General features: G+C 40.6%; 1 protein-coding gene across 1 annotated transcript in view; it reads left to right on the top strand.

Moving 5' to 3' along the window:
* Positions 1–15,039, top strand: part of LOC136866628 (nose resistant to fluoxetine protein 6) — a 126,258-nt gene that overhangs the window by 66,153 nt on the left and 45,066 nt on the right. The window contains exon 9 of the mRNA XM_067143745.2: positions 7,474–7,609. Within this exon, the coding sequence (XP_066999846.2) occupies positions 7,474–7,609 (136 nt within the window). The remainder of the gene's footprint in view (positions 1–7,473; positions 7,610–15,039) is intronic.

Raw genomic sequence — 15,039 nt, 5'->3', positions numbered from 1 at the left:
TGGCCCCATAACTATCAACTGGGTTTTGAAACTGATGAACGCGTGTGTGACTAGAATGTTGATTCCAAACATCTGGCGCAAAGCAAAAGTTGTGGCCTTGCTTAAACCAGGAAAAGAGCCAAATGACCCCAAAAACTTCAGACCCGTATCTCTTCTCTGTCATCTTTTCAAACTTCTGGAGAGGATGATATTGAATCGTATTTCTGATTTTATCGACAGAAAGATTATAAAGGAACAATCAGGTCTCATACCGGGGAAGTCATGTTCTGGTCAGATATTTAATCTAACCCAGCATATCGAGGATGGATATGAGAGGAAACAAATAACAGGAGTTGCTTTTATTGATCTCACGGCTGCTTATGATACAGTGAATCATAAAAGAATGACAAGGAAGCTGTATTCAACAACCAAAGATTATCGACTGGTACAATTTATTCAATGCCTGCTCCAGAACAGACGTTTTCTTTGTCACTCTGAAGGATAAGAAAAGTCGATGGAGATGTCAAAAGAATGGCCTTCTCCAAGGAAGTGTGTTGGCTCCAATATTATATAACATCTATACCAACGATCAGCCACTTAACAGCAGAAATAGGGCTTTCACCTACGCAGATGACACAGCTCTTGCTGCTCAAGGAGTAACATTTGAATAAGTAGAATGAAAACTGGCATCTGCTCTTGACTAGAACCACCTGAAACCCAATTCGGAGAAAATTCAGGTATGCGCATTCAATCTGCTCAACAAGGAAGCAAGAAAGGAGTTGAATGTAACCTGGAAAGGACGCAAATTAAACCATTGTGATCAACCCAAATATCTAGGGGTAAAGTTGTACCGTTCCCGAACTTATAAACAGCACTGTATAGATACCAAACAGAATGTATGCAGCAGGAATAATCTCATTCGCGAACTCACACTCTCAACCTAAAGTCCTCCGTACATCTGCCCTTGCCCTGTGCAAGGTACGTAGAATACAAGGTAGGGATCACGAGAGAGGTGCGCAGTGGCAAAGCAGAGCTGTGACGTCACGCAGGACCCTCGCGTTGAATCTGCCTGAATGAGGTAGAGGTAGTTCGAATAAGAATCGCTGTGCACGCAGAAGCTAGGTGCTAATAATACACGGTAGTAACATATCTGTGGTGTATAAGAAACCGTGTGTATTTATTTTATGAGATAAAACGTAAACAGCAGTAACAGTGTACGCTTTTCAGTATGCTTTGTCATGCCATTGCAGGCTGTACAAATCATAACAGGCACGCGAAGGAACGAAACATACACTTTCATGTATTCCCTAAAACCACTGACGTAAATAAATGGTGACAGAAGTAATCAAGACAGTATCGAAAGTTATCTTTCTCAGCTTCGAGGGTTCGGAAGGCTTTATGACGCTCCTCTTCCGACAGCTGTGACGCGAAAGGTGAAATCATTGCTTCTAGCCTCAATGCTTCCGAGGCGATAAGAAATTCCAACTGTTCTCCGGAAGATTATGAAATATTACGCCCAAATATGTACTAATGAACTCGATCAAAACTCTGATATCGTGTGCCAGTCTAAGGCCAGCGTTGAGCCCACAACATTCTATTTTTATCGGAGGATAAGCGAGGGTTCGTTAAAGCCCTTGAAGATCTAGTAAAACAGCTCGAGGACAGTCGTGAAACCAAGGAGCTGCTTGAAGACTTCACTGGCTATATAGCTTTTAGGATAAAGAAGAAGAACCTCGATATAGAAAGTAATTACGGAGAGAAAACAGGTCAAAATACAAGGGGTGGAAATTAAATTGCAAAAAAGAGTCCCAATTTTTTTTAAAGTTGTTTTACATCGCACCGACACAGATAAGCCTTACGGTGACGATGGGACAGGAAAGGGCTGGGATAGGCAGGAAGCGTCCGTGGCCTTAATTAAGGTTCAGCCCGTGCATTTGCGTGGTGTGAAAATGGGAAACCACGGAAAATCATCTTCAGGGCTGCCGACAGTGGGGTTCGAACCCAATCTCCCGAATACTGGATACTGGCCGCACTTAAGCGACTACAGCTATCGAGCTCGGTAGTTTCAATTTAACCACGGGAAAGAACTGAAAGAGGGTTCTAACATCATCACAAACCTTACGGGTATCCTGAAAAACAAATTCCCCGAAATGTATGAACTTGCAAGTTGCTTCGTGAGAAGCCGTTCTTTTATTCGAATGGACGATTTAAACAAAAGTAAGACATTGAAGAGACCGGGTTTCAGTTAATACAACACCGATAAAGAAAGAAGAAAAGCAAAGAAATTCCACTGATGCTATGGATAAGTGTGTTTGATATTATTTTTTTAATATCAGCATTATTCTTTGTGTATAACATACCTGTTATTTTTTTATGAAAGGCAATTTATTATGTTGTATATGAAACCAGTGCTAAGAATGTTAACATACAGGCTCATTAATATGGCCTATCTAATGTTAACGTGGAATTTGTCATTTCCTGGTACTTGGAGGAGAACATTTATTGTACTGTTTGTGTTGTGGACAGTTTCCTAACATTTGCTGTTTGTGTTGTTGGCAGTGTATATAGTTTCCCAATATTGCTTGTAACAACGCACATATTTCTTGCAGTCATCAAGCTTTAATGTTCGAGTCTGTAACAATTAGAGCCTCTTGTTATTGTTATCATAGGTGTTGAGAACATGAACATATGGAATGGTCATTCCACTGCGATCACAGTCTTAGCATTGTTACAACCTTTTATACAGATCGAAATACTTCAGAAACGCAGCTGGATTCACACTGTATTTGATCTCCTATTATTACTCTACTGTAATAGTGAAGTGCAATGCATTTTCTTAGGTGATGTTAAGATATCAATGAAGTTCTCTTGTGGCTAAAACAGAATAGCTTACAACAGTGTATTAGCCTACCTCATGCAGAAGACAAGGCGCTGAGGGTTCATGTTGACGTCATTGACGGCCAAGCGTGGTGGGGAGACCTGCGCGTGATCCCCACCTCTTACTCTAACTACCTTGGCCCTGTGTTTCTCTGCTGCAGAATGCGCTGCTCCAGTCTGGAGAAGTTCCGCTTACACAAACCAAGTGGATGTTGCCCTCCATGAGACAGGTCGCATTCTTACAGGCTGCTTACGACCAACTCCCGTTAATAAGATCTTTCCACTTATGGGAGTAGCGCCTCCAGATGTTAGGAGACAAGTTGCAGCAGAGATTGAGAAGAAGAAGAAGCAAGAAACAAATCCAAGGCATTCAATGTTTGGACTTCACGCCCACCCATCAAGAATGAAATCGAGGAAGAGCTTCCTACAAACAACAACGTCAATCCCATCATCAGCCGAATCTCGGCGAAAGGAACTCTGGGAAAGGAAGTCGCCTGTAGGATTATGGGAAGTGAAAGAGAACCCAGCTGCAGGACATCACCTATATATATCAAATAACAAGTCCTGACTGACTGACTGACTGACTGACTGACTGACTGACTGACTGACTGACTGACTGACTGACTGACTGACTGACTGACTGACTCATCATCGCCGAACCAAAACTACTGAAAATAAAGAAATGAAATTTGGGGGATACATTTACATTAGGGAGTAGATGCTCACTAAGGGAGGATTTTTTGATATTCCGGCGCTAAGGGAGTGAAAAGGGGATGAAATTTTAAAATGAGGATATATATATCTCAAAAACTTAAAAGTTTACAGACGTACAAATTGGTATTTGGAATCTCCTTTAAAAATAAAGAAACTTTTTTTTTTGTTTTAGGAAAATCCCATTCAGGTGGTAAAAAAAGGGGGAAAAGGGGTTGAACACCTTTTATGAGGAGACACATCTCAAAAATGAAGATGATACAGACATGAAAATTGGTATTTGGAATCTCCTTTGAAAATAAAGAAACACGTAGTTTTGTATTTTTGGATAATCCGATGGATAGGGGGTGAACAGGAGTGACAAACGAGCTGAATTTTAAAAAAAGACTATATGTGCAAATTATCTCAGATACGTAACATCTTACAGATTTGAAAACTGGTATTTGGAAGTTCCTGTAAAAGTAAAGAAACATAAATATTTTTTTTCGAAAAATCCACTTTAGGGGAACTGAAAGAAAGGGGTGAATTTTTTTAAATTAGCATACCTACACTATATCTCAAACACTTAACATGTTGCAGACGTGAAAATCGGTATTTGGAATTTCCTTCAAAAATAATGAAACACGTATTCTTTGGTTTTAGGGAAAAAAAACCTTGACCTGGGGGTGGAAGAATTGAAAAATTAGTTGAATTATTTGTATGAGAATATATATATCAAAAGATCTAAAGATGTTATAAACGTGAAAACTGGTACTCGGAATCTCCTTTAAAATTAAACATGCATTTTGTGGGTGGGAATCAACTTGGTAGGGGGGGGGGGGGTGAAAACGGAGATGAATTCGTTTTACGGGGATACATATATCTCAAAAACTGAAGAAGTTACAGTCGTGATAATTGGTATTTGGAAGCTCTTTTAAAGAAACGGGCACTGTTTGTTTTCGGAAGATTCACTTGAGTGGAGAGTATGAAAGGAAGTGAAAAAAATTGAATTCATTTTCTGGAGAAACTTATATCTCAAAACTGAACGTTACAGACTTGGAAATTTGTATTTGGAGTCCCCTTTAAAAATAAAGAAACACGCATTTTTTGGATGGGGGAAACCGACTTAACGGGCGGGGGTGGAGTAGAAAACGAGTTGGATTCTTTTCATGAGGATACTTATATCTCAAAAACTGAAGATGTTACAGACATGAAAATTTGTATTTGGAATTTTCCTTCAAAGTATTTTGACTTTGGAAAATTCACTTAATGGGGCTGAACTGATTGAAAAATTAGTTGAATTCTTTGTATGAGGATACTTATATCTCAAAAACTGAAGAAGTTACAGTCGTGATCATTGGTATTTGGAAACTCTTTTAAAAATAAAGAAAACACACTTTTGGGGGAAAATCAGTTTGGGGGTGGGGGTGGTGAAAAAGGAGTTTAATTCCTTTTTATGAGGATACATGTATCTCAAGACTGAAGATGTTACAGTCGTGATAATTGGCATTTGGAGACTCCTTTATAAATAAAGAAACAATTATTTTTGGTTTTCGGAAAATTCACTTAAAGAGGAATGGTGAAAGGAAGTGAAAAATTTAATTCTTTTTATGGAGAAACTTATATCTCAAAAACTCAAGGTTACATACGTGAAAATTTGTATTTGGAATCTCCTTTAAAAATAAAGAAACACACATTTTTGGAGGGGGGTTGGGATCAACTTAACGTGCTGGGTTGGAAAAGGAGTTGAAATCCTTTTATGAGGATACATATATCTCAAAAACTGAAGATGTTAGAGGCATGAACATTTGTATCTGGAATCTTCATTCAAAGTAAAGAAACACGTGTTCTTTTGCCTTCGGAAAATCCACTTAAGGGGGTGAATGAATTGAAAAATTATTTGAATTCTTTGTATGAGGATACTTATATCTTAAAAACCAGAGATGTTAAAGACGTGAAAATTGGTATTTGGAATCTCCTTTAAAAGTAAACACGCACTTTTGGGAAGGGGGGAATAAACTTAACGGGTAGGAAGGGGGTGAAAAAGGAGTTGAATTAGTTTTATGAGAATGCTTGTATCTCAAAACTGGAGATGTTACAGACCGAAAATTAGTATTTCGAATCTCTATTAGAAATAAACAAACACGTATTTGCTTTTTCGGAAAATCTACGTAAGGGGTGTGGAGTTGAAAATAAGTAAATAAGGAGTTGAAATATGTTTATGAGGATACTTTATATTAAAAACCGAAGCTGTTATTGACGTGAAATTTGGTATTTTGAATTTCCTTTCGAAATAAAGAAACGCGTACGGTATTTTTTGTTTTCGGGAAGTCCACTTAAAGCGGGAGAGGGGTGGAAAGAAGTGAAGAAGTTGAATTATTTTTATGAGTATACATTTATCTCAAAAACTGAAGGTGTTACAGACGTACAGACATGAAAACTGGTCTTTGGAATCTCCTTAAAAATAATGAAACAAGTATTTTTTTGTTTTCGGAAAATTCAGTTAAGGGGCTGAAAAGAATTGGAAAAGCGTGAAAATTTTTAAAATGAGTACCGATATATCTACATTACGAGTATATGTAAAAAACTTAACTTGTTAGAGACGAGAAACTTGGCATTTGGAGAGCCCTTTAAAAATACATGGACATGTACTGTACCTTTTTGTTTTCGGAGAAGGCACTTAACGGGGGGTGAAAAGAAGTGAAAAATAGCTTAATTATTTTTTTTATGAGAATACTTATATCTTAAAAACTGAAGATGTTACAGACGTGAAAATTGGTATTTGGAATCTCCATTAAAAATAAAGGAACGTGTGTTTTTGTTTTCGGAAAATACACTTAGACGGGGGTGGGGGAAGGACTGATCAATGGGTTGAATTCGTTTCGTTTTATGGAGATACTTATGTGCATCTCAAAAACTAAAGATGTTACAGATGTGGGAATAGGTATTTGTAATCTCCTTTAAAAATAAAGGAACATGTTTATTTTTTCGACTTGAGAAAAGACTGTTTCTCACAGTATGCCGCGTAGTCGTCTTAGCCCCAAAAGGTAATACCACAAACATGGTTTACAAAGAATTTCTGGGGTAAATGAAACTCAATTTTTGGGTGAGTTTTTATACTTTAGGAATTTTCAGATAATGCCTTAGTACAATGCCGAGGAACGATTATTTTGATCAAGTTACGAAATCCACGCGAGCGAAGCCGCGGGTAATTGCTTCTAGTTTTCAATATTACATTGGAAGACACTTAACAGATTAAGATCTGGAGTGACACGATGTAAAACCAACCTGAAGAAGTGGGGGTACGATGATCAAGATTTGTGTGAGTGTGGTGAAAAGCAAGATCATGGACACCTTATCATCTGTAGAAATCTGCTAAACCATGTAGTATGAAGGATTTAGTGGAAGCCAATGAATGTGCCATCTCGAGAGTTGAATACCGGAAAAGCAAAGTGTAAATAGAGTAGTTGTAAGTATATTGTAGTGATTTCGGACACGGATAAATTAAAAAATATCCCTATTTTGATAACAGATATAATGTTCCTGTATTTTTTTAAATCCTACGTTTTTCCTCGTTCCTGAAATAGCTGGAGTCTTTCGAGTTGACACCGTATAGGTGAGGATGGGGCCTTACCCCGAACCTTGAATGTTAAAATCCTCGACCAGGCCGGGAATCGAACCAGATATCCTATGAACCAAACGCCAGCACACTAACCATTTAGCCCTTACAATGGAACTGTCATATTTCATCTCTACCGCAATTATCTCTTCCAATGCCTCAACAAAGCCATGAGTTCTCTTTACTCCGTGAACTCTTCAGTCTAACAGACTCTCTGGAGTAGTCTAAGTAGTATGCAGGCTCATGCCTATATATTCTTTCCTCAAAATTGATCATAAATTTAACTGCTATGGTTTTCTTTGTTTCAGAGACAACTCAAAAGAGTTCCAGAAGAAGCTGTACGTTCCAGCGTACACAAGGTTCATGCCTTACGTGATAGGCATGGCTTTCGGCTACTTGCTGGTGATCATCAAGGAGAAGAAGAAAGTTATTAAGATCCCTAAGGTTGGTACCTTCTTCCTAGCCTTGTCGAAATATATATATATAATACCAGTTAGTTCGCTATCCCCTTATTTTTTCGGAGGTAGGTAACCCAGCTAACGCGTAATTATATCATAGTCATCCGAAAAACATTAGGATCTGCTTTTGATGGCCTTAATACAACCATACCGTTTATATAATGCTCGCTCGCGAATATGGTTGAAATAATTAACGGCAGCGTTATTTCTATTACTTAAGCTATAATGAATGTCGTAAACGATCACAGCTGTGATTAACACTATGAAATCAAATGGCGTATGGCTTTTAGTGCCGGGAGTGGCCAAGAACAAGTTCGGCTCGCCAGATACAGGTCTCTTGACTTGAAGCCCGTAAGCCACCTGCGCGTCGATTAACACTACCTTACGTTTGGACAGGAAGTGTCTGTAAGGACTACAACGTGCTCAACCCGCACCGAGGCGCACTGTAGCGGTGGTAACTAAAACACGCGTCACCGTTGTTGTATCAGCCAGCTGCGTGGTGGTGTTGCGTTTTTTTTTTTTTTTTTTTCGATTAACGCCGTTTATAGTGACTGCAATATGACCGCATATCATCCCGTTCCTAAGAGTGAATTTTTATTTGGTCCTGAAAAGGACTGATTTTATCCGATGTTACGTAACCAGGTTGGACTACGACGTGATGGTCTGTGGGAGTAGGGTAACTTGCATATTCAGAGTAACAAGTGTTCAAAATGTTGACCACTTTACTGTGTTCTTTTAACTCTTTGCCATTACGAAGCACGTGGCATACATATTATTCGACCATACGTTCTCCATAGTCCGCCTCTGTGGCGTAGTGGTTAGTGTGATTAGCTGCCACCCCCAGAGGCCCGGGTTCGATTCCCGGCTCTGCCACGAAATTTGAAAAGTGGTACGAGGGCTGGAACGGGGTCCACTCAGCCTCGGGAGGTCAACTGAGTAGAGGGGGGTTCGATTCCTTCCTCAGCCATCTTGGAAGTGGTTTTCCGTGGTTTCCCACTTCTCCTCCAGGCAAATGCCGGGATGGTACCCAACGGAAGGCCACGGCCACTTCCTTCCCTCTTCCTTGTCTATCCCTCCCAAACTTCCCATCCCCCCACAAGGCCTCTGTTCAGCTTAGCAGGTGAGGCCGCCTGGGCGGGGTACTGGTCATCCTCCCCAGTTGTATCCCCGACCCAGAGTCTGAAACTCCAGGACACTGCCCTAGAGGCGGTAGAGGTGGGATCCCTCGCTGAGTCCGAGGGAAAAACCGACCCTGGAGGGTAAACAAATTACGAACAAACGAACGAACGTTCTCCATAAATTAGCAACAATTCAATGTACGCTTCATAGGAATACATCGTAAGGAAATGAATAAGTGCTGTGATGTGACCCGGTAGGTGTGCATTATTACTTGTGTGCGTTGGATTCGGTAGGTTGTGGATTCGAATCACATGCTGGCCAATCCATAAACGATTTTCCTCGGTTTAACATTTTCACAACCAGGCGATGGCGGGACGGTACCTTAATAAAATACCAAGGCCGATTTCCTTCCCAATTCCTCCCCCACACCTCTTTAGAGCAAGGACGCCAAATCAGAGCGCACCCCTTAAAACTAATAGCAAAAAAGATTGTTATTGTATTATTGTGTCCGCCTCTGTGGAGTAGTGGTTAGTGTGATTAGCTGCTAACCCCGAAGGCCCGGGTTGGTTTCCCGGCTCAGTCACCAAATTTGGAAAGTGGTACGAGAGCTGTAGCGGAGTGCACTCAGCCTCGGGAGTAGAAGGGGGGTTCGATTCCCTCCTCAGTCATGCTCGGAGTGGTTTTCAACAGTTTCCCACTTCTCCTCCAGGCAAATGGTGGGGTGGTACCTAATTTTAAGGCCGAGGCCACTTCTTTCCCTCCTCCTTATCTATCCCTTCCAATCTTCCCAACCCCCGACAAGGCCTCGGTTCAGCATAGCAGGTGAGGCTGCCTGAGCGAGATACTGGTCTTCCTCCTAAGTTGTATACCCCGACCCAAATTCTGACGCTCCAGGACACTGCCCTTGAGGCGGTATAGGTGGGATCCCTCGCTTGTTGCGAGGGAAAATCTAACCCTGGAGAGTAAACGGATAAAGAAAGACAGAAAGATTATTGCATTGACTAAATACTTGCATGTGATTATTCATTATTTTTAATATGAAATCATATTATGATACGTATATGTATAAACATGATGTTACAAATACTATGTTTACCATTTTCGTGTGATATTAAAGTTACCTCTGTCGTTCAAAGAAATACATTATGTCGGATTCGAACCACTAGGCCACCGATATTCGCCCATCCTCTTCTCCTAACCCATTCAACCACGAATTCAACATAGATGATGCTTCCTAGAGGTTTAGTACGGCCGTTCCATCTAGAAAGTTAGCATACGTGTCAAAGTCTTCAACGAAGGTTTACAGTGCTCATTTAACTTCCTTACATTACAAAGCATGTGGCATAAACTATTAATTTGATCGTACTACAGGTACCTGTGTTATTTCAAGGCGCAATAAATCGCATGATTGCATAGTGAACCTTAGTATTTGGCGCGGCATTTTGCATAGTAGTTTTTCCTTCTCATAAGTCCATGGATCAATTAACATTGATGAGACACGGATAGGGAGAGTCTTATTTACCATAACGAGAAACTTAATTAACTTATATTTCTCTCGTTTCATTTTTATTTTGCACAAAATAAGCTATCCTATTTTTCCTTTTTATTTTCATTATTCAGTAAAGAATGGATAAGGAGTGCAAGTGTAGGAACTGTGAGTGTGGCCAGGCATTAAGGAGTATGAGGGAGGAGTTGGGGAGCTTGAGCGAGATAATTAGAATTCTCTCAGAGGACAGGAAGGAAAGTAGGCCTCCCTCAAACAATGTACAGGATACAATAGGTGTAAAAGAGGGATGGGAAGGAAAGGGGGGAATTGTAGAAGACAGGTGGTTTAATGTTGTAAGGGGAAGGAAATTGCAGGCTAAGGGCTCCATTGAGGATCAAAATTCAGGACAGGTGTCCGTGAGAAATCGGTACGAGTCACTGCAGGTAGAACAACCGAGGAAAGATGAGGAACAGGGAACTGTTGCTGAGATGTGTGGAAGTAGGAGAAAGGGAAGAGGTAGGAAAGGGAAATGTGGAGTAGTGGATAGGAAAAGACAGGGGAACAGGGTCATGGGATGGAGAAAATAGAGGAGGAAGTAGCTTCTGCAGCTGTCAGGAAAGATAGAACTGACCAGGAGGGGAGGGGATCAAATGAAGTGGGTAGGGTTGAGACTCTGGTCATGGGAGATTCCATCGTTAAACATGTCGGGAAAGTGTGCGGAGGAAAGGGTACCAGGGTAGAGTGTTATCCAGGAATTCGGATAAGGCAGATGATGAGGAAAGTAGAAGAGGAGGAGGGAAAGGAGAAGGTGGTAGTGTTTCACATTGGTATTAACAACGTAAGACAAGCAGGTATAAGTACCAACATAGTTGGGGATGTGTTGGACCTGGTAAATGCAGCACGGGTGAAGTTTAAGGAGGCGGAGGTTATTATCAGTGGAATATTGTGTAGGAGGAACACTGACTGGAAGGTAATTGGGGATTTAAATGAGACTATGGAGTGGGTATATGGGAAACTGGGAGTGAAATTTCTAGATGCTAATGGGTGGGTAGGCTCTGCGCTCAAATGGCCTTCACTTAAACCGCAGTGGTACATATAAGTTAGGAAATTTGTTTAGAAGGGTTATAGGGAGGTACATTCAGGGAAACGGAGTAGCGGTGTTAAAAGAACAGGGAACTGGAAATCAAGTAGGGATGACATAAAAATGTTAGTGCTGAACTGTGGAAGTATTGTAAAGAAAGGAATAGAATTAAGTTAGTTAATAGATATATACTTACCAGATATCGTATTAGGAGTTGAATCATGGCTGAGAAATGATATAATGGATGCGAAAATTTTCTCATGGAACTGGAGGGTGTATCGTAGAGATGGGATAGGAATGGTAGGATGGGAAGTATTCATTCTAGTGAAAAAAGAATTTGTAAGATACGAAAAAGTTGAAGATGACAAACATGAAATTGTAGGGGTAAGGATCACCTCTAAACATAATAGACAACGTGATGTCTTCGGATTATACAGACCGGGAAAGGGAAGCGCAAACGCTGATTCAGAATTATTTGATAAGATAATCAGTTATGTGGGAAACGATAAGGAAAGGAACGTGATTGTAGCGGGTGTTCTCAATTTACCAAATGTAAATTGGGAAGGTAATACGAACGACAGGAATCATGACCAACAAATCGCAAATAGGTTAATATGGGAAGGGCATCAGATTCAGAAAGTGATGAAACCAACTAGAGGGAAGATATTCTGGATGTGGTGCTAGTAAAACCAGATGAACTCTAGAGAGCAACCGAAGTAATAGATGGTAATTAGTGATCACGAAGCTGTTTTGTGGTAATTAAAAATAAATGTGAAAGAAGGAAGATATTAAAATTACGACTATTAGGCAGTACCAAATGGCTGATAAATCAGGCATGAGGGAATTTTGAATAAGTAATTATGATCTATGGAAATCGGTAAATAAAAATGTAAACAGGCTCTGAGATGGTTTTAAAGCAATTGTTGAGGAATGATAGAGATAGAGAAGTAAATATACTAAGAAGGAGGTGGAGGTTGGAAAGAAATAAAGTTAGAAATGCCTGTGGAAGTAAGGAGAAATTGAAGGATATTACTAGGAAATTGAATCTAGCAAAGAAATCAGCCAAGGATAACATGATGGCAAGGACAATTGGCGGCCATACAAATTTTAGTGAAAAATGCAAGTGTATGTATAGGTACTTTAATACAGAAACAGATTCTAAGACGGATATTCCAGAAATCATTACTGAACAAGGGGAGTGTGTATGCGATGATCTTTAAAAGGCAGAAGTATTCAGTCAGCAGTATGTAAAGATTGCTGGTTACAAGGATTATGTCCAGGTAGAGGAGTCGACTAATACTAAAGAAGTATTAAAATATATCTAACACTGCAATGACATTTACAGTAAGATAAAATAGTTGAAAACTAGAAAAGCAGCTGGAATTTATAAGGTTTCGGGGGATATACTAAAGACTATGAGTTGGGATATAGTACCATATCTGAAGTACTTATTTGATTATTGTTTGCATGGAGGAACTATACCAAATGAATGGAGAGTTGATATAGTAGCCCCTGTGTATAAAGGAAAGGGTGATAGACATAGAGCTGAAAATTACAGGCCAGTCAGTTTGACATGCATTGCACGTAAGCATTGGAAAAGCATTCTTTCTGATTATATGAGGCATGTTTGCGAATTTAATGACTGGTTTGATATAAGGCAGTTTGAGTTCAGGAAAGGTTATTCCACTGAAGCTCAACTTGTAGGATTCCATCAAGATATAGCAGATATCCTCGATTCGAGAGGTCAATTGGACTGTATCGCGATTGACCTGCCTAAAGCATTTGATAGGGTAGATAATGGGAGACTGTGCAATTGGACTTGATAAAAGAGTGACTGAATGGGTGGCTCTGTTTCTAGAGGATAGAACACAGAGAATTAGAGTAGGTAAAGCCACGAACCTGCTACGCTGGCTTGGCAGGGGGAGAGGTGATACTCCCACGTGGCGCGTCCCAGGTGGCGGATAGGGGGTCCTAACCGGCTTGCCGGCGGACTTGAGGGAAATAAAATACCTCTCGCGGACCAAACACACAACCCCCTGTGGGTGGGGGACGCAGACGGAGAATACATCCATGGCATCCCCTGCCTGTCGTAAGAGGCGACTAAAAGGGGCGACCAAGGGATGATCGGATTAGAACCATGAAACTACTTGTGATTAGTACCACCACGCGGGGAACACCATGAGTCGCTGTTACTTGCGCGTTGTACCACTATGTTCGGTACCAAGTAGGTTTGTGATTAGTAGCAATCAGGAGCACCGTGCGGTCAGGCTTTTACGGTACCTGTGATTAGTAGCACCATATGAACGACACCAGGGTTCTGGCTTGCCTATGATTAGTACCCACTATATAAGGAACACCACAGGATAGTACGAGTCCTTGTGGTTAGTACATTTAGGTGATGAAAACCATAGGTTTGCGTTGCCTGTAAATGGCGCCGCTATGTGTGAAACACCATAGGTCTGTATTACATGTGCGAATTTCATTACCTGTGAGTAGTACCATAATGTGTGGAATACCGCGAGTCCACGATACTTTTGATTAGTACCGCACCATGTCAGATACCATGGTTCTACTGTCTAAGCGATAAGTACCATTATGAGAAGCCGATGATCTATATTTTGGACCCCTTTAGCTTGCAAGCATCCTCGATTCAATATTGAGCTATAGAAGCAGTCCCTTGGTCGGTATTACTATTGTTTTCCGTCATTTTCTGCGACTGAGGCATTGCTGGTCGGCTCCACTGATTGTTTTAACTTGATATCCATCCGTTCATTTTTCGTCCTCACGCTTTCAATTCTGGTCAGTGGAGGATTTTGGATTTTTATTTTGTCATTGCATTTCGTCTCATTTCGTACCATCAGGGGCCGATTACCTCGATGTTAGGCCCCTTAAAACAAGCATCATCATCATCATCATCATCATCATCATCATCAGAGTAGGTAAAGCTTTATCTGTCCCTGTAATAATTAAGCGGGGAATTCCCCAAGGCAGTATTATTGGACCTTTATGTTTTCTGATATATATAAATGATATGAGTAAAGGAGTGGAATCGGAGGTAAGGCTTTTTGCGGATGATGCTATTCTCTATAGAGTGATAAATAAGTTACAAGATCGTGAGCTACTGCAACGTGACCTCGAAAATGTTGTGAGATGGACAGCAGGCAATGGTATGTTGATAAACAGGGTTAAAAGTCAGGTCGTGAGTTTCACAAATAGGAAAAGCCCGCTCAGTTTTAGTTACTGGGTTGATGGGGTGAAAGTTCCTTTTGGGGATCATTGTAAGTTTCTAGGTGTTAATATAAGGAAAGATATTCCTTGGGGTAATCACATAAATGGGATTGTAAATAAAGGGTACAGATCTCTGCACATGGTTATGAGGATGTTTAGGGGTTGTAGTAAGTATGTAAAGGAGAGGGCATAGTAATCCCTGGTAAGACCCCAACTGGAGTGTGGTTCCAGTGTATGGGACCCTCACGAAGATTACCTGATTCAAGAACTGGAAGAAATCCAAAGGAAAGCAGCTCGATTTGTTCTGGGTGATTTCCGACAAAAGAGTAGCGTTACAAATATGTTGAAAAGTTCGGGCTGGGGAGACTTGGGAGAAAGGAGACGAGCTGCTCAACTAAGTGGTATGTTCCGAGCTGTCAGTGGAGAGATGGCGTGGGAGGACATTAGTAGACGTATAAGTTTGAGTGGTGTCTTTAAAAGTAGGAAAGATCACAATATGAAG

Source organism: Anabrus simplex, chromosome 3, assembly GCF_040414725.1.
Source record: "Anabrus simplex isolate iqAnaSimp1 chromosome 3, ASM4041472v1, whole genome shotgun sequence".
NCBI classification, from domain to species: domain Eukaryota; kingdom Metazoa; phylum Arthropoda; class Insecta; order Orthoptera; family Tettigoniidae; genus Anabrus; species Anabrus simplex.
Note: the sequence above shows the minus strand (reverse complement) of the source record. Positions and strands in the feature narration are given on the sequence as shown.